At 42.3% G+C, this 19,117-nt stretch overlaps 1 protein-coding gene across 1 annotated transcript; it reads right to left on the bottom strand.

Moving 5' to 3' along the window:
- Window positions 1-12,453: 12,453 nt before the first annotated feature.
- On the bottom strand, window positions 12,454-19,090 carry LOC124009269 (armadillo repeat-containing protein 1-like). The gene is made up of 8 exons (XM_046320896.1): window positions 18,632-19,090; window positions 18,479-18,502; window positions 18,135-18,303; window positions 17,806-17,897; window positions 17,034-17,223; window positions 16,686-16,802; window positions 15,387-15,461; window positions 12,454-15,095 (listed from the first exon to the last, which is right to left on the bottom strand). Exons 3-8 carry the CDS (start codon window positions 18,294-18,296, stop codon window positions 14,904-14,906), a joined length of 828 nt encoding a protein of 275 aa, XP_046176852.1. The 5' UTR covers window positions 18,297-18,303; window positions 18,479-18,502; window positions 18,632-19,090; the 3' UTR covers window positions 12,454-14,903.
- Between the last annotated feature and the right edge of the window lie 27 nt (window positions 19,091-19,117).

Raw genomic sequence — 19,117 nt, 5'->3', positions numbered from 1 at the left:
TGTTGACAACATGACAGAGCAGCCCAGATTATTGTTCGATCTGAGAAGGGCACTCCTCCCTCACCATGTTTGCCTGTTAACGCCACGGGCCATAGACCCGGGCACCACAGCTCATGTTAATAGTACTCCCTCATTGTGCTGGGAAAGTGTTTCTAAACTCCGGTCCTCCAGTACCCCCAACCATACTAATGTACGTTGTAGCCCCGGACAAACACACCTCATTCAACTCATCAAGGGCTTGATGATTAGTTTACAAGTGAAACCAGGTGTGCTTGTCTGGGGCTACAATACAAATGTGTACTGTTGGGGGTACTCGAGGATTGGAGTTGGGAAACGCTTTGCTAGGACAATTGGATAAGGCAGTGACGTAGGAAGGTCAGATGTCCCAACTCCGCCCTTTCCAAACTGACGTTCTTTACGTACAGACATGTAAGCCGAAATATTGGTTAATTGTGGGAGTCAACCTGTCTGTCTAGAGCAGCCTTTCCCAAATTCGGTCCTGGGGACCCCAGAAGGTGCTCGTTTTTTGCCCTAGCACTACACAGCTGATTCAAATAATTCAAGCTTAATGATGAGTTGATCATTTGAATCAGCTGTGTAGTGCTTGGGCAAAAACTAAATGTGCACTCATTGGAGTCCCCAGGATTAAGTTTGGGAAACGCTGTTCTAGAGACTACCATGCGGGTATGTATTATTGATTGATAACTGTTGGTGCTGGCTCACAAACAAACAAAAGGTGACAGTGATTTTAATCTTGTAACTTAAAGAGAAACTTACACTGAGTGTACAAAACATTAAGGACACCTGCTCTTTCCATGACAGACTAACCAGGTGAATCCAGGTGAAAGCTATGATCCCTTATTGATGTCACTTGTTAAATCCACTTCAATCAGTGTAGATGAAGGGGCGGACACAGGTTAAAGAAGGATTTTTAAGCCTTGACAATTTCTCGGATTGTGTACTGTTTTTCATGCTCAACAGTTTCCCGTGTGCATCAAGAATGGTCCACCACCCAAAGGATATCCAGCCAACTTGACACAACTATGGTAGGCATTGGTGTCTACATGAGCCAGTGTCTCATGTAGAGTCCATGCTAAGATGAATTGATGTTGTTCTGAAAGCAAAAGGTTGGGTTGCACCTCAATATTAGGAAGGTGTTCTCAGGGTATATATTTTATGAAACATACAAATTATAACCTGTTTCTTGACCACAGGGGCTTTTTCTAGGACAATAATTACTATAACATTTAGGACAATTTCTCCATCACAGGTCCCCATGTGTACAGTAAGGGTATATAGTTAACATAACTTGTGAAGGTTTAAATGTTCTGATTAGGCATGACAAATCAATGACCTATTTACATTGTACTTCACACAAACATTTCATATGCATTGAATGTAGGATTTTCACCATTGTGTAGTAAGAAAAGTAAGAAAAGAAAAAGAAAAAGAAAAGAAAATAAAAAGTATTGACTCGAGCAAATATGATGTAACAATACTGGATGAGTAGCGCAAGCAGGTGAGCTTCCTCTATCTTTAAGGGAAACACTGAGGGTGGAATTTCAGAGTCTCCGACTAGGTCGGGGTGAAGTCAAGGATAGTACACTTAGGCTGTTTACCATTTGTCTACTTAAGAGGGTGGATCTCCCATAGACACTCAATGTGATTTCAGCTGGGTCTGGTCTACTTAGTTCATTGACATCCACTGAAACAGAAAAAATGAGGGAGTGGTATGTCCTAGGGTGCCACGTCAGTTGCTACTTAAAGGGATACTTTGGGATTTTGGCAATGAGGCCCTTTATCTACTTCCCCAGAGTCAGATGAACTCATGGATACCATTTTTCTGTCTCTGCCTGCAGTTTGAAGGAAGTTGCTAGCTAGCGCAATTGCTAACTAGCCTTAGTGCAATGACTGGAGGCTAACATTAGTTAGCATTGGCTAGCGAAACTACCTCTTAACTTTCTTCATACTTAACACCGAGACACAAAATTCATCCACAACTTCATCTGACTCTGGGTAAGTAGTTCAATTAGTTGAAAGTAACCCTTTAAAGCATAGTCTACCTTGGTCAGTAGAGCATTACTTGGCTTCTACTTTGGCGACATCACTCCCTGACCTTAGGGAACCGTTTTATTTCTCAATTTGGTTAGGTCAGTGTGTGATTTGAGTGGGCATTCTATGTTTTCAATTTCTTTGTTTTTGGCCGAGTGTGGTTCCCAATCAGAGGCAGCTAGCTGTCTATTGTTGTCTCTGATTGGGAATCATACTTAGGCAGCCTTTTTCCCACCTAATGTTGTGGGTAATTATTTATTTTCTCTGTGTGTTTGTGTGCACCACGGTTGCGTCAAGTTCGGTTTCTGTTTACCTGTTTTTTCGTGAAGGTTTCACTTTATTAAAGATGTGGAATTACATGCACGCTGCGCCTTGGCTCATCTATGACAGGGAGTTTGAAGACAGTGAACGTGATAGGCTGGCAAGACTTCTTCCTGGCCTCAGCAATGGTTGCCCCAAAGGCTGCCCCAAGAGGTGAAGGAGAGCAGTGGGATCTGATGGGTGCTCACCGCTCCTGCAATAGAAGTGTTGAATACAGAATAAAGCATCTCTCATGGTGATTGGATGTCAAAAAAATCCTTGCCAATAGTTTAGAAGAGCTTATGTTGCTAGGCTAGTCCCAAATATGTGTGTCCAATCACCCACATCTACTAATCATAGACCAGTGGGTCAATCTGAAGTTACAGAAAGGATCACTTTTTATAGCTACTGTTTACAGGCCTCCTGGGCCATATACAGCGTTTCTCACTGAGTTCCCTGAATTCCTATCAGACCTTGTAGTCATTGCAGATAATATTCTAATCTTTGGTGACTTTAATATTCACATGGAAAAGTCCACAGACCCACTCCAAAAGGCTTTTGGAGCCATCATCGACTCAGTGGGTTTTGTCCAACATGTCTCTGGACCCACTCACTCTCAGTCATACGCTGGACCTAGTTTTGTCCCATGGAATAAATGTTGTGGATCTTAATGTTTTTCCTCATAATCCTGGACTATCAGACCACCATTTTATTACGTTTGCAATTGCAACAAATAATCTGCTCAGACCCCAACCAAGGAACATCAAAAGTCGTGCTATAAATTCACAGACAACACAAAGATTCCTTGATGCCCTTCCAGACTCCCTCTGCCTACCCAAGGACGCCAGAGGACAAAAATCCGTTAACCACCTAACTGAGGATCTCAATTTAACCTTGCGCAATACCCTAGATGCAGTTGCACCCCTAAAAACTAAAAAAATGTCTCATAAGAAACTAGCTCCATGGTACACAGAAAATACCCGAGCTCTGAAGCAAGCTTCCAGAAAATTGGAACGGAAATGGCGCCACACCAAACTGGAAGTCTTCCGACTAGCTTGGAAGGATGGTACCGTGCAGTACCGAAGAGCCCTTACTGCTGCTCGATCGTCCTATTTTTCTAACTTAATTGAGGAAAATAAGAACAATCCGAAATTCCTTTTTGATACTGTGGCAAAGCTAACTAAAAAGCAGCATTCCCCAAGAGAGGATGACTTGCACTTTAGCAGTGATAAATTCATGAACTTCTTTGAGGAAAAGATTATGATTATTAGAAAGCAAATTACGGACTCCTCTTTAAACCTGCGTATTCCTCCAAACCTCAGTTGTCCTGAGTCTGCACAACTCTGCCAGGACCTAGGATCAAGAGAGACGCTCAAGTGTTTTAGTACTATATCTCTTGACACAATGATGAAAATAATCATGGCCTCTAAACCTTCAAGCTGTATACTGGACCCTATTCCAACTAAACTACTGAAAGAGCTGCTTCCTGTGCTTGGCCCTCCTATGTTGAACATAATAAACGGCTCTCTATCCACTGGATGTGTACCAAACTCACTAAAAGTGGCAGTAATAAAGCCTCTCTTGAAAAAGCCAAACCTTGACCCAGAAAATATAAAAAACTATCGGCCTATATCGAATCTTCCATTCCTCTCAAAGATTTTAGAGAAGGCTGTTGCGCAGCAACTCACTGCCTTCCTGAAGACAAACAATGTATACGAAATGCTTCAGTCTGGTTTTAGACCCCATCATAGCACTGAGACGGCACTTGTGAAGGTGGTAAATGACATTTTGATGGCATCGGACCGAGGCTCTGCATCTGTCCTCGTGCTCCTAGACCTTAGTGCTGCTTTTGATACCATCGATCACCACATTCTTTTGGAGAGATTGGAAACCCAAATTGGTCTACACGGACATGTTCTGGCCTGGTTTAGGTCTTATCTGTCGGAAAGATATCAGTTTGTCTCTGTGAATGGTTTGTCCTCTGACAAATCAACTGTACATTTCGGTGTTCCTCAAGGTTCTGTTTTAGGACCACTATTGTTTTCACTATATATTTTACCTCTTGGGGATGTTATTCGAAAACATAATGTAAACTTTCACTGCTATGCGGATGACACACAGCTGTACATTTCAATGAAACATGGTGAAGCACCAAAATTGCCCTCGCTAGAAGCATGTGTTTCAGACATAAGGAAGTGGATGGCTGCAAACTTTCTACTATTAAACTCGGACAAAACAGAGATGCTTGTTCTAGGTCCCAAGAAACAAAGAGATCTTCTGTTGAATCTGACAATTAATCTTAATGGTTGTACAGTCGTCTCAAATAAAACTGTGAAGGACCTCGGCGTTACTCTGGACCCTGATCTCTCTTTTGAAGAACATATCAAGACCATTTCGAGGACAGCTTTTTTCCATCTACGTAACATTGCAAAAATCAGAAACTTTCTGTCCAAAAATGATGCAGAAAAATTAATCCATGCTTTTGTCACTTCTAGGTTAGACTACTGCAATGCTCTATTTTCCGGCTACCCGGATAAAGCACTAAATAAACTTCAGTTAGTGCTAAATACGGCTGCTAGAATCCTGACTAGAACCAAAAAATTTGATCATATTACTCCAGTGCTAGCCTCTCTACACTGGCTTCCTGTCAAAGCAAGGGCTGATTTCAAGGTTTTACTGCTAACCTACAAAGCATTACATGGGCTTGCTCCTACCTACCTCTCTGATTTGGTCCTGCCGTACATACCTATACGTACGCTACGGTCACAAGACGCAGGCCTCCTAATTGTCCCTAGAATTTCTAAGCAAACAGCTGGAGGCAGGGCTTTCTCCTATAGAGCTCCATTTTTATGGAACGGTCTGCCTACCCATGTCAGAGACGCAAACTCGGTCTCAACCTTTAAGTCTTTACTGAAGACTCATCTCTTCAGTGGGTCATATGATTGAGTGTAGTCTGGCCCAGGAGTGGGAAGGTGAACGGAAAGGCTCTGGAGCAACGAACCGCCCTTGCTGTCTCTGCCTGGCCGGTTCCCCTTTTCCACTGGGATTCTCTGCCTCTAACCCTGTTACGGGGCTGAGTCACTGGCTTGCTGGGGCTCTCTCGTGCCGTCCCTGGGGGGATGCGTCACCTGGGTGGGTTGATTCACTGTTGTGGTCGGCCTGTCTGGGTTCCCCCCAACCGTGTCGGAGATCTTTGTGGGCTATACTCGGCCTTGTCTCAGGATGGTAAGTTGGTGGTTGAAGATTTCCCTCTAGTGGTGTGGGGGCTGTGCTTTGGCAAAGTGGGTGGGGTTATATCCTTCCTGTTTGGCCCTGTCCGGGGGTGTCCTCGGATGGGGCCACAGTGTCTCCTGACCCCTCCTGTCTCAGCCTCCAGTATTTATGCTGCAGTAGTTTGTGTCGGGGGGCTAGGGTCAGTTTGTTTATCTGGAGTACTTCTCCTGTCCTATTCGGTGTCCTGTGTAAATCTAAGTGTGCGTTCTCTAATTCTCTCCTTCTCTCTTTCTTTCTCTCTCTCGGAGGACCTGAGCCCTAGAACCATGCCCCAGGACTACCTGACATGATGACTCCTTGCTGTCCCCAGTCCACCTGGCCATGCTGCTGCTCCAGTTTCAACTGGCCTGGGCCCTAGGACCATGTCCCAGGACTACCTGACATGAGGACTCCTTGCTGTCCCCAGTCCACCTGGCCATGCTCCTGCTCCAGTTTCAACTGTTCTGCCTTACTATTATTCAACCATGCTGGTCATTTATGAACATTTGAACATCTTGGCCACGTTCTGTTATAATCTCCACCTGGCACAGCCAGAAGAGGACTGGCCACCCCACATATGCTCTCTCTAATTCTCTCTTTCTTTCTCTCTCTCGGAGGACCTGAGCCCTAGGACCGTGCCCCAGGACTACCTGACATGATGGCTCCTTGCTGTCCCCAGTCCATCTGACTGTGCTGCTGCTCCAGTTTCAACTGTTCTGCCTTATTATTATTTGACCATGCTGGTCATTTATGAACATTTGAACATCTTGGTCATGTTCTGTTATAATCTCTACCCGGCACAGCCAGAAGAGGACTGGCCACCCCACATAGCCCGGTTCCTCTCTAGGTTTCTTCCTAGGTTTTGGCCTTTCTAGGGAGTTTTTCCTAGCCACCGTGCTTTTACACCTGCATTGTTTGCTGTTTGGGGTTTTAGGCTGGGTTTCTGTACAGCACTTTGAGATATCAGCTGATGTACGAAGGGCTATATAAATAAATTTGATTTGATGAGGGGGATTGGTCATTTGTCATCAGAGTCGGGGGGGCTGATCTAGGATCAGGTCCACTCTGTCTATATAATAGTATTGTAGTATTCATTATGATCCTACCTTTTACAAATGCTTAGTCTGGATTGTTGTCTTGGGTCAAATTGGACCCTGTATATTAATAAAATATTATTAGTACTGTAAATCCATATGTACATGTACTAGCTATCATTGTAATAGTATCTAATATAGGATACATGTATTAACTGTATAGATTCATTTCATGACCATGAGCTCCTACATGCGCTCCAGTATTAAAGTTGCCATCCAGCGGTCACCACTATTCCTCCAGCCACATCTGGAACTCCAAGAAAGACAGGCTGGCGGACAGACACACGCAAAGGGCCAGCTCTAGCGTTTTGGGGACCCAAAGCGAGATTTGGTTGGAGGAGGGATCCACCCCCCCCCCACACACACACACACACACACCTCCCCACCACCAAGCGGGGGGAATTGGCCGGTCGCCAGCTGGACGGTGTTTCCTCCGACACATTGGTTCGGCCAGCTTCTGGGTTAAGCGAGCAGTGTGTCAAGAAGCAGTGCGGCTTGGCAGGGTTGTGTTTCGGAGGACACGTGGCTCTCGACCTTCTCCTCTCCCAAGTCCATAGGGGAGTTGCAGCGATGGGACAAGACTGTGACTACCAATTGGATACCAAGAAAAAGGGGTAAAAGGACAGAAAAATTAATTGCATAACCATGCTAGTTAATTGTTTCAATGGACCTTCCAAAGGTGAAATTACAAGTCCTATTGATTGTGAAGGTAAGGTAGCTAGCTAGCTAATCTCGATCCCACTCCATGGGGGTCTAGAATTTTATGAAGTAGACAACTGACTGTATTTTGGGTCACCAAAATCCCGCTTGGATGCATTTAAGATGCATTAGTTTGTATCCATGAAGCTTCCCATGTCAGCCCAATTGATCAATAAGGAATAACCCTATGTCATGATATAACCCTATGTCTTGATTCATTTGTTTTGTATGTAGAGCCTTGAAGAACACAATTATCTGCAATGTACGTATAAACACCATTTATATTGCTCAATGACACTAATAAAATATATTTCTCATCATAACGGATTATTTAGTAATAATAATAACAACTTTCTCGTTATGAACGTGATCTTTCTCATAATAACGAGGTAATGGATTATTTTGTTATACCAAGTTATTTAAATGTTTTGTAATAATGTGATCTTATCTTGTAATAAAATAATATTCAGCAATACACCACTATACTCATAACTCATTTTCAGATTATTCTTTTTTTTGGGGGGGGGGCAGGAACGGGCTTCCGTAGATCACACATCTCATCCACGATTCCTTCTACAAGAAGAAAAAAAGTCATCTTTTGAAGGGGGCCAAGGACCCATGATGCCAGTCAGAGTTTAATGAAGGTGAATTTGGTCTCCTTGGTGAGGCCGCAAGCAGCAGCGTTGCCATCTGTCACCATAATTGCATGGCAGCCGGCATCTCTGGAGAGTCATGATGGTACAGATTGGGCTCTGGCCTCCAGTCGGACCACATGCACGGAGCCAGATGGTGGTGGGCACACACACGCACACACACTCGCTTATTTTGAGTCTTTAGAGTGTACAACCATACCCCTTAGGAGCCTCACTCCTCCGTACACCCAAGCTGTTCCTCCTCCTACATACACAGACAGACAGGCCTCCTAGCTGGCACGGGTTCTGCCATGAAAGATGATTCACACATCGCTGTAATCAACGTTGTTGTTTGCTTTGCATTTCTCCCAAGGCCTGGATGTACTGAATATTTAATCTGTTGTTTATTTAATGTGAGTTTCAAATCATTTTAAATGATTGTGACTTGTTTACTACTACCTACAGATGTACACTGAGTGTACAAAACATTATGAACACCTGCTCTTTCCATGACATAGACTGACCAGGGGAATCCAGCTGAAAGCTATGATCCCTTGTTGATTTCACTTGTTAAATCCACTTCACTCAAGTGCAGATGAAGGGGAGGAGATAGGATAAAGATGATTTTTTTAAGCCTTGAGACATTTGATAAATTAACGGGGTATGGTAGTAGGTTTGTGTCAAGAACTGCGACACTGCTGGGTTTTTCACACTCAACAGTTTCCCTTGTGTATCAAGAATGGTCCACCACCCAAAGGGCATCCAGCCAACTTGGCACAACTGTGGGAAGCTTTGGAGTCAACATGGGCCAGCATCCCTGTGGAGGGAGGGTGTTCTTAATGTTTTTAAGGAAGGTGTTCTTAATGATTTGTACACTCAGTGTATACCTTCACAATAGGAGAACGCTCCGGTCATCATGTCCTAGACATTGTGTTGGAATGTGTTTGTGAGTGAAAAGGCCAAGATGTTCATATTTAACGTTGGCATTTTTTATTACAGTTCTATATGCGTCATCCCATTGTGTGAATTTAATTCATCTTAATTAATTTGAGATTTTAAGAGTTAAGTCAGTCAACTGCCTTAATGTTGCTGGACACCAGGAAGAGTAACTGCTGCCTGTCATTGTAAATAAGAATTTGTTCTTGACTGACTTGCCTAGTTAAATCAAAATAAATAATAAATAGAGAGGTGATATGTGAGAGCTGTGTTTGTTTTGATTCATATTGTTGTATTGACATTGTTTTTTTACATTTAGTTGTATTACATGTTATTGTGTAAGTTCATGTTGTAAGTTAGACCCTGGTCTCAATGGTGACCCACCCTGTATAAATAAAAGTTATTATCTGGAATGTGAAACATGTTGACAATGGCCACGGAAAGATACAGAAATCCTGGAATAGTGTCAAAAACCCTCCACACCTCTATTAGTCAGTCACAGGCTGTTAGAAAACAGCTGGCCATCACTGACAATAACTGCTTTCGAATGACTCCCACCCAAAACTACATCTTGGCTTGGCTCGTGTCCAATGACACTTATGGCCAAATTGATGAGGTTGAGAGGTATAAAGATTCTGGCCTCTAGTAAAATGGCCATGGGGGGTGGCTAGCTCTTGGAACAAAATGTAAATGTATACAAGTGATGCAATTTAATGCACAGTTTTACAGTACCATCTGCAAATATTTGCATTCCATTGTACTCTGGGTGAAATGAAGCATCAGCTTCACTAAGGCTATTCTAAGTAAGCCAAAACCAATATGTTAACTATGAACTGCCTGGATGATGGCATGGTACTATAGTCCATTAACACGCACTTACTGTAGTCACCTCAGCAGAGTCCACACTCTCTCTATAGCCTATTGACTGTCTTTGGTTCAGACACAGTAATGACTAAATAAACACACTCTGCAAGACCTGAATGGTAATCGTGTGTGTGTGTGTGTGTGTGTGTGTGTGTGTGTGTGTGTGTGTGTGTGTGTGTGTGTGTGTGTGTGTGTGTGTGTGTGTGTGTGTGTGTGTGTGTGTGTGTGTGTGTGTGTGTGTGTGTGTGTGTGTGTGTGTGTGTGCGTGCGTGCGTGCGTGCGTGTTCCATGCATGTTGCAGTGTGTTGCCGCCACACATGGCGAGCCCAGCTGGTTGTGGGAGGAGTGCCATATGGGTTGGGACTTCATTGGTCTGTTCTCTCTGCTTCTTCTACATAGGCTCCCCTCAAGATGAAACCAGGCATGAATGACCTTCAATGTGTCATGATCCTCAGTTTACAACATTAGCGTCCAACAGACAAGCTACAAAAAAAGACCTGTATGTAAATGTGGATGAATCTGCCCAACACAATAGAGGCCGGTGTTCAGTATTTGGACGTTTTGTCTCGCTTGACGTTCAGATACAGGATCGCATGTTGATCTTATCACTCAGATCTAAATGATTGTTGTAAAGAATTAACTTCGGGGGGAAAGATGTAATACTCTGAAAAACGGTTTATCGCAACAAATCTGGAGTGCAGGAGATTAAATATACAGCAAAGCTAATGAGCCATTCATTTTCCAAATAGCGATAATTACCTAATTACCTCAACTAATGATAATGACTTTAATGATTCAACATTTTGGTTAATTGATCTTGATTGATTGCATACCACCAAACATGGAAAGGGATAAACAAGGTAATTTAAGGAAGTGCAGGTCAGGGCTATGATGGCATTCATAGCATTGCTAAAACATAAATATTTCACATTTTAGGCTACTCCACCCCCTCTCATATTTGCATGGTGATATATTATTTAGATACTCTGAGCTATGTGCTCCCCATACTCTAGCCCCTCTTGAAGGACACACTTGCTGTGTCAGCAACAAATCATCTACAACCTCTATTGAGATTTCAGTATGGCCATTATAATTTGCTTGTTCCACCCACAGCAAGTTCAGACAGGCTCTGAGAGTTAATACCAATAATAGTGTTAGTGGTTCTCATTCAAAATAATGTTGCATGTACTCACGGTAAGTACTATTCTATTTAGCATAGCTATATCAACGTCCTGTGGCCTCTCTCATGCCACCTCCCTCTTGTCCCTAAAACCCCCCTGTGGTAGTTTCTGTGTTGCTAGGTAACAGCTTTCAGTAGGTCTTGGCACTGGTCTCTCTTATGCCCCTCTGATGACAAAAGTCTTCTCCTCTAGTAACTATGAATAGAGGGTACTAAGAGGAAGCCTAATACATAACAGCATTCATGCACCCAACATATTGTATTGTATGGGAATAGCTATTGTCAGGGGGTAAATTGCCACCTTCTTTAACATATCATGGCTCTGCATGTTTCTTTCTGCTCTTTTTACTGTAATATCACAAGATTAACTGAAGTATTATATTCTATTTTTATTGATGGATCATTTTGGATGACTTTTAAAACAAAATGTATTAACGTTACAAAATAAAAGAGAATATATATAGGCACAGTCTATATGATCAAGCATTTCTCAGTTCATTCACCTCAAGCGGCTTGGTGGCAAACTGCAGTGGTGATGCAACACTGACACCTTATGTCTATTTCATTGTATTTCAGACGAAGAGGTACGGTCCTGAATACAAGGGTAAAAAGCAGAGGCTTCCTTTTTGATTGTTCTTACAGTTTGCATGGAGTGTGCTGCTGAATCGTTTGCCCATTGTTGCAATGTGAATAAAAGGGTCGCTATGGGGACGACAGCAGGCAGATTCCCAAAGGGAATCCCATTGATGCTGTCACATGGGACTTTGCTTTCCTCTGCATTTCCATTGGGATTGTCAGTCAGTTACAGTCTGCCAAGACGACGACAGCATTGCTCTTTTCTGTCTGTCTTGCAACCGTTTCACATCTACTTCAATAAACTACCAACCCAACAACATCAAGACTTGTTGTGTGGACATAGCTGTCTGGAAGTGCAAGTTGAAACACGTTTGTCTTCCAGTTGAGCAGCTTCCATGAGCGCTGGGATTGCAGCAAGTCAGTGGCGAGAGCTGTAGTCTAAATCTATAAATGAGGCCCTTGGCCAAGACAGACAATAGCATAATCCTCAGTTCTGTTCTCCTATGCAGGGCCCCTCTAGTTTCAGATGTGGGAGGTTGGACATTTGCCAAGCCTATTGGGTCCAAAGTAAAAGCAAGAAGAACATGCATTATGGGGAAGGAGCTCTAAGACAAGGCCCTTTTAGTAATGTCCCAGGGGACCAACATTCTGTTTCTCTCCACTTTTATGGGAATGCAATCACAAGTGAATTATACTGTACAGTACATTAGAGGGAAGCCAAGTCAGTTGGTTTGACTCTCTTTCGATACTGATAAGAGCATTACTATACAGAACACTAACACTATATTAAAGTGATAGACACTTCTCAGAGGACACCAGTTGTCAGTAAAAGGGACATTTCATTCATTGAAACCAAACATGGTCAACATCTTACATCGTTTATTTTGTTGAATAAACGGTCATGTCCTCCATTTGAGGCAGTACCCTATCCCATCAGTGTCAATAAAATGAACAATTACATATTTCATATAATAACATTGTTTTTTAATATTATTTGATGTAACTCTTAGGAATCATAACTCACATCAAAAACACAATGGCCCACAACCCTACAGACAAACTGACAGGCAGCAAACATACCTGTGATGCACATACATACAGTACATAACATTCCTGTGTGATAGGTGTTCATTCTGTATTGGTGGAAAGAAACAACTCCAGCATAAATAGGTTGTAATGTTAAAAGAGCAATTCACTTTTCAACCTCATTCATTATCTCCAGCACCAAACCAGTGTCTACATGTCTGATAACAGTGTTTCTATTATCTGTGGTTAAAAAGATAAGGTCCTATAAAATGCTTCTTTGTGACATCACAGTGCAGGATAAAAAGGTTTTATTTATTATTTTAAGTGATTTTCAAAATCTGCAATGAGTTTCTAGCCAGAGGGAGAATATTTTATTGCCGGTAGACACTGGTACTGTGCTGGAGATAATCAAAATGAGGTTGAAAAGTAGTGGAATTACCCATTAATAGTCAGAAGGGAAAGGAAATATTTAATGTTTGGGGGTTCATTTAAAATACATGGATTATGTGATAGAAATGTCACCTGAGTCAAATAAAGCTGACAAACAAAAGACTGACTTAAATCATGATAGTTTACCTAATAATGGTTTCTGAACAAAAAGCATGTCAATGACAAGACAAATATATTTACATATTTCTTTGTGAATGACTTCATTGGCAACCAATGCACAGTATTGATGAGTGTGAACTATAGAGTATTCGCAAATAAGATGCATGCTGCCCTGGCATGATGAACACAATCTAGACAGGTGTGATTGTACGAGATGGGAGTCTTTACAGGATGAAACACAAATACATGAGTGGACAACAGGACATTGCTTGACAATTCTATACAAAGATCCCCCCCCCCTCCACAAAGGTAACCTCTTTTGAAAGTTCTCCCACTGAGAAGTTGTTAGCTGTAAAATAGGTGGTCCAAACTGAATACTTCTTACGCTGAGATTTACTTTGAACAGTAATAAGCTCATAATAATAAACATTTCCCATTCATACACTAACATGCACTGATAGCATAGCTATTTCAGAGGCTGGGCAATTGATCCACTATATAGACTGAACCAAAATATTCAGAATTCTATACTTACAGACAACCCTAAACTATGGCAGCATCCACTTGAGCTCCCTTTAATGACAGGTTAAGGACACTGCTGGCCAATCCATCTCCAATTAAATCTAACCATGTTTGTTTCCATCAACATATATTCAGAGATGATTAATGTTAGGCTTAGCCTAATCTTGGTTACACCAGAACTTAAATCTCATGTAATTTGGTCAGATGCTTAACCATTTATGTTTATGTAGTCTGTCCACGAGAGATTACGTTTAGCCTTGTATTATTTTTAACGCTGTTAAATCATACAAGACATTGGGGAAATGGCAGAGGCTGTTCCTAAAAGAGGAACAATGCTCTTCCTTAGGAAAGATATTCTAATATTGTCCTTCGAATGAGTAATACTTAACATGAAACAAGCTAATAATGCATGACACCACGTTGTTAGAGAATACCACGGTGGTCAGACTAAAATCCCCATGCTGTTTCTGGAGAGAAAACGGTCTCCACCAGCCACCCAGTCCTGTAAACATATCTCATAACTCACGACAGATTCCATTAATGATTTCAGTAGGCATTGGAATTGAAGAGTACCTAGATTGGAGTTTATCCAATGTCTACATCAGTAACCTTTGGAATATATCAAAGCAGGGAGTCTTACAGGCAGAATACATTTCAGATCTAAAGCTGACAGTCAGTCACAAGGGTCTAGATGTAAACAGAATGAAACGAAAGGCACGATAACTGAACACACGTTGATTACTGCATATTCTGGAACACCCATTGCTAAAAAAGGGGAGGATGAGTCAGTTCTTGGTCTAAAAAGTCAGATAAAAAGGTAGGGACAAAAAGACCCTTAATGCAAACACGCTTTCAGATCCTTAAAAAAAAGTGCTCTAAATACAGGAAATTATTTTTGTGGTAACGTTTGGACCCTTTCTGATGGATCAAGTCGTAATGCTGCCACAATAATGCTCCTCACAACAAGACAATTTGGTTTTCAAAACATTTACATGAAAAGAATAGTCTAGCTCTCAATCAGAACCCTAAAAATAAGAAATAAAAATCAATTCCGGAAGCCAGTCCTCTCCCTTAATGGCTTGGTGATTCTGTATGGTGCAAGGTGGGTGTGAGATTGTGAGTTTGTTGTTACACATTGCCTTTGGCAGTCCAGCTCTTTGACAGCTGGGAGCCTGATTCTGTATCTGTAGTATCTGAAGAGGTGTGGGTGATCTGGGAGTGTCACCAGTAGAACGAGCGGGACAGGAAGTTAGCTGCAGTGCCTAGCCAGCTTGCTCCATCCTGCCCTGTGCCCACACAGGTCACAGCCTTGTCTGGCTCATGGGACGGGCTCTCCTCCTCTGGAAGGTAGTCTGGAAGAGCCACATTCTGCTCCACTGCTACCGAACCAACCTCTGGGAATGGGATGATTACCTGAACAGCAAAAGGAAGTGTTCAATTCAATGTGCAGCATAACGTAGATGACATTCCTGCATACAAGGTCAAAGAGCATGGTATTTGAATTTAGATTCGAATTAGATACCCAACTCCTTTCCGTAAGCTTTATCCTTGAGATAAGATAATTCCTTGATAATATTTGTAGACCAAAACAGATCTACTCGGGGAAATCCATTGCAACAGAAAGTATATAAAACATTGATTCAACCAAGGCTGTTGTTAAGACAACAGAAACAAAACACTGGGAGTTCATTCAGAAATACAAACCTCTTCTCCATCCTCTCCCCTGACCACCTGTTGAGCTTTCATTACTTCAGTTGAGGCGATGGCAGAACCCAGAGCCTACAGAGGACGCAGAGGTTTAAATGAATACCAACAACACATCAGCCATTATTCCCTCGTCCATCCCCTCTCCAGAATGTTCTAACAGAACAGCAGGTTGTCTACCACCTTAATCTCTCGTGGACTAATCTAACGAAGCAAGCGTAAAAAAAACGCATCAGCAAAGTTGAATTCTTACTGGTCCTGGCGAGAGAAAAATAACTGTCGGGAGAGGTTCTCTTCTGCACTGTTCAACAATCCAGGAAATGTGGAGGAGTTAAGATGGAGTGTCGCCTTGTTAACGCAGAAATACTGGTTCAGGTCCAAAAGCAAAGGCACATCACAGGCTCTCTTTCATTTCCCCTGAAAACCGGATGCGTCAGGTTTCCGAGCACGCTGAGGGTGCACGTGGACAGGCATTTAACGAGGAGCAACTGCTGGATATATAATTTGGACAAATCAAGACTTTGCGGGTGTGAACCTACACCTGGCATCTTCCAGAAGGGGACTTTTGGCCCAGACACCTGCCCAAGACTTGCAGAGAGAGTTGGGTTGACCTACCAAAGGGGATCCATTCTGGTTCTGCCACTCACTCAAGGTTTATGTCTTTTTTATTGAACCTTTATTTCGACAGGGAGTCATGCTGAGACCAAGGTCTGTTTCTCAGATGAGCCCTGTATACACATCAAAACATCTATATACCCTGTGCACATCAATATATACATTAATACACTAAAAGCAAAACACAATCATAGAAAACATACATTCTTCAGTAAAAAGGTCCTCCATCAGTCTTGTTGAATTGCCCTAGAAGCACCAACTCATCCAATTTTAGAGAGCCTTGAAGATTTTTCCATAAGTAAGGTGCAAAAAAAATCTAAAAGCAGATTTACCTAACTCAGTGGAGTTCGAAGGGATCTCCAGAGTTAGCCATCCCTGAGACTGGTTCTGGTATCTCGTACGTCTATAAGTTAACAATGAAGTAAGGTACTGCGGAAGTTCATGCAGAAGGGCTTTATAAGCTAAAAGAGTACAATGCATCTATCTACGTGACTTCAAGGAAGGTGAGCCTACTTCCTGATACAGAATGCAGTGATGTGCCTTCATACCTCTCCCCCCAGAACCTAAAAGAGTAGCTGCGAGATTTTGGTTCTGGGTTGCCGAGATTAGACAGACACGCCTCTGGCCTCCATTGCCTCCCTAGAACATGCTGTTGGCTAATAGGACAGTCAGGATGCGACTCACCTCTGCCTTCAGGTCTGAGCGGATTCTGACGATGCACCGCTTAATGCCCATCTGGAATGTAAAGCTGATGACGCCTCGGATCTTCAACAAGGACTCTTCACAAAGGCTCTTCCGGCTCTGGAGGAGATTAATGGGAATAACTGTATAAACACACTTTACCCCTTATAGTGGACTACAAGAACTGTCACCTGAGCTAATAGCTACTTATTGACGCATGATGTATTACAGAACCCATAATGCTCTGTGTAACATATCCGGTTTTATCTTAGTAAATATGTTACTGGATCTAACATGACAGTGTCCCGTCTCCTTATTGATACACTTATTGGTCAGTTTTGGGGCACTCACAGAGTCATCCAAGCCATGTATGTGGAGGACCACTGTTTTGGCCCGCTTGTTGGTGGATCCCAGGAAGAACTGGTCCTTGCGTCTGCAAAAGGGCCCCTCCTCAGGCTTGTCTGTATCCTCACCGTTAGAAGCCTGGAGGAGTTCATAGATTTCTGAGGCCAGCATTTTAGTCTCTCCTGGGGTGGTTGTCCTAAAGGGGGGGGGGGGGTTTAGATGACTAAAATCTTTAGTCTCAACAGTATTAATGTACAGGAACTGAATTGTGAGACCCAATTAAATTACAAATACAGTTTTGCAGCACTTACAAAAATACCTTCTGGCTCAGAATGTTTGTTTCTCTACTTATTATTTATTTAACCTTTATTTGACTAGGCAATTCCGTTAAGAACAAATTCTTATTTATAATGACGGAAGCAAAAGGCCTCCTGCAGGGTCGGGATTAAAAATATATATATAGAACAAAACACATCACGACAAGAGTGACACCACAACAGTACATAAAGAGAGACCCAAGACGATAACATAGCGTGGCAGCAACACATGACATCACAGCATGGTAGCAACACCACATGACAACACGGTAGCAACCCAACTGGGTCTAAGAAGATGAGCTATGTAGTGTTTGACATGAGTTTAGGACCAGTTGGATTTTTGCAAAGAATAACAGTTGCAAAGAATACCAAATATGTTCTATTTGACAAAGATATCAACAGACAAGATGAGTGAGACTACACAATCATGATCTGGGCTTTAGCAAGGGTCAAATACTCACTTTTGCATGACATTCTGAAGACTTAACATCATCCCCAGCTCTGCCTTCATTTTCTCCCTGTTTTGACGACATTCTGCGAGGTAGCGAACAGCCTGAAGGGGACACAAGAAACACAAGAGAATACATTCACCAACAGCAAAATGACATCCTCACTTACAAGGTTAAGGAGCATGGTATTTGAATTAAGATTACGATTAGACACCCAACAACCATGTATTTGTTGTTGGGTGTAAGTAGCTAGTACACAGACTTCAAAGCAGCCCAGTCACTTCAGTAACCAGGTGCATTGACTTTTAGAATGCAATGCATCCACTACAGGGGGGCTTTACCAGGAGTGCTGAGTAGACAACCTGGGGATTGGGATGGTCCAGAAAAAGGATGAGTCCCGGTAAGCAACCTTGGTCTTGAACAATAGCTCTTCTGTTCATAGGATCTGCAGCAAGATCCCTCAACTGGTTCACCACAGCCAAAGCGTCTGGCTCCCGACTCATGATGTCTCTTACAGACCCACACAAGACAATCGACAGAGAGAGAGAAGATATGGAGGGGATGACATTCAGAAACATGTCATCAACTTTCGCTATTAAATGTATTAGCTAGCTCAATAGTAAGTGCAATACTATACTGTAAACACAGTATGTAGCTAACGTTAGCTAGCAACACAGCCGTTTACCTTCAAATAAATGCCTCTTCAGACCTGCACAATGTGCACACAGCGGGCAAGAAAGACAGCATGAACAAAATCCAACGGGTAAAATAACACAAATGTAGCTAGACGCTTTTATTTTCTGTTATTATTACATTACAAAATGTGGTATTCAGTTACCGACAAACTGGACAGGACTGTTCCAAGCGGCCACTCTGCAATATAAACGTCTCCGATTGGACGTTGGGGGCGACATGCCCACTTCACAAACCATTCAGCTGTATTGTTCTTAGACCTGGTGCGTGATGTCAGATGATGTCCCGGCATGCTGATTTAAGATCAGTTTTACGGTTTATATTGTAACACGGATCCTCAATGCACTGATCCTAGATCTGTATTAATGTCAGACCTCTACAAAGTGATATTTTTAAACAAAACACAGATCAGAGAGAAAGCTTAGTTATCTGTGATGTAATCATTAGTCCAAATAGTTGCAAAACGTTCTCAACTATAACGAGTTTCTTTTGGACAAATTCAGGTAGGTCCCATAGATATCTATTAAATTACTAACATTTAATTATGTTTAGGTCCCTTCTGATTTAGTTCCGTTTGATTTTGTTGAAACGTTTTGTAACAGAGTTGGCCTAATGAATACGCCCCAACATC

The sequence above is a fragment of the Oncorhynchus gorbuscha genome, linkage group LG22 (assembly GCF_021184085.1).
Source record: "Oncorhynchus gorbuscha isolate QuinsamMale2020 ecotype Even-year linkage group LG22, OgorEven_v1.0, whole genome shotgun sequence".
NCBI classification, from domain to species: Eukaryota; Metazoa; Chordata; class Actinopteri; order Salmoniformes; family Salmonidae; genus Oncorhynchus; species Oncorhynchus gorbuscha.
Note: the sequence above shows the minus strand (reverse complement) of the source record. Positions and strands in the feature narration are given on the sequence as shown.

Excerpts from the sequence above, each read along its gene's own strand:
- LOC124009269 (XM_046320896.1), bottom strand. The coding sequence starts at position 18,296 with ATGAGTCGGGAGCCAGACGCTTTGGCTGTGGTGAACCAGTTGAGGGAT. Across the intron at positions 17,224-17,805 it reads CTTCAGAATGTCATGCAAAA|GACAACCACCCCAGGAGAGA; the intron begins GTGAGTATTTGA and ends CCCCCCCTTTAG. Across the intron at positions 15,462-16,685 it reads GCTCAGACCTGAAGGCAGAG|GCTCTGGGTTCTGCCATCGC; the intron begins GTGAGTCGCATC and ends CGTCCTCTGTAG.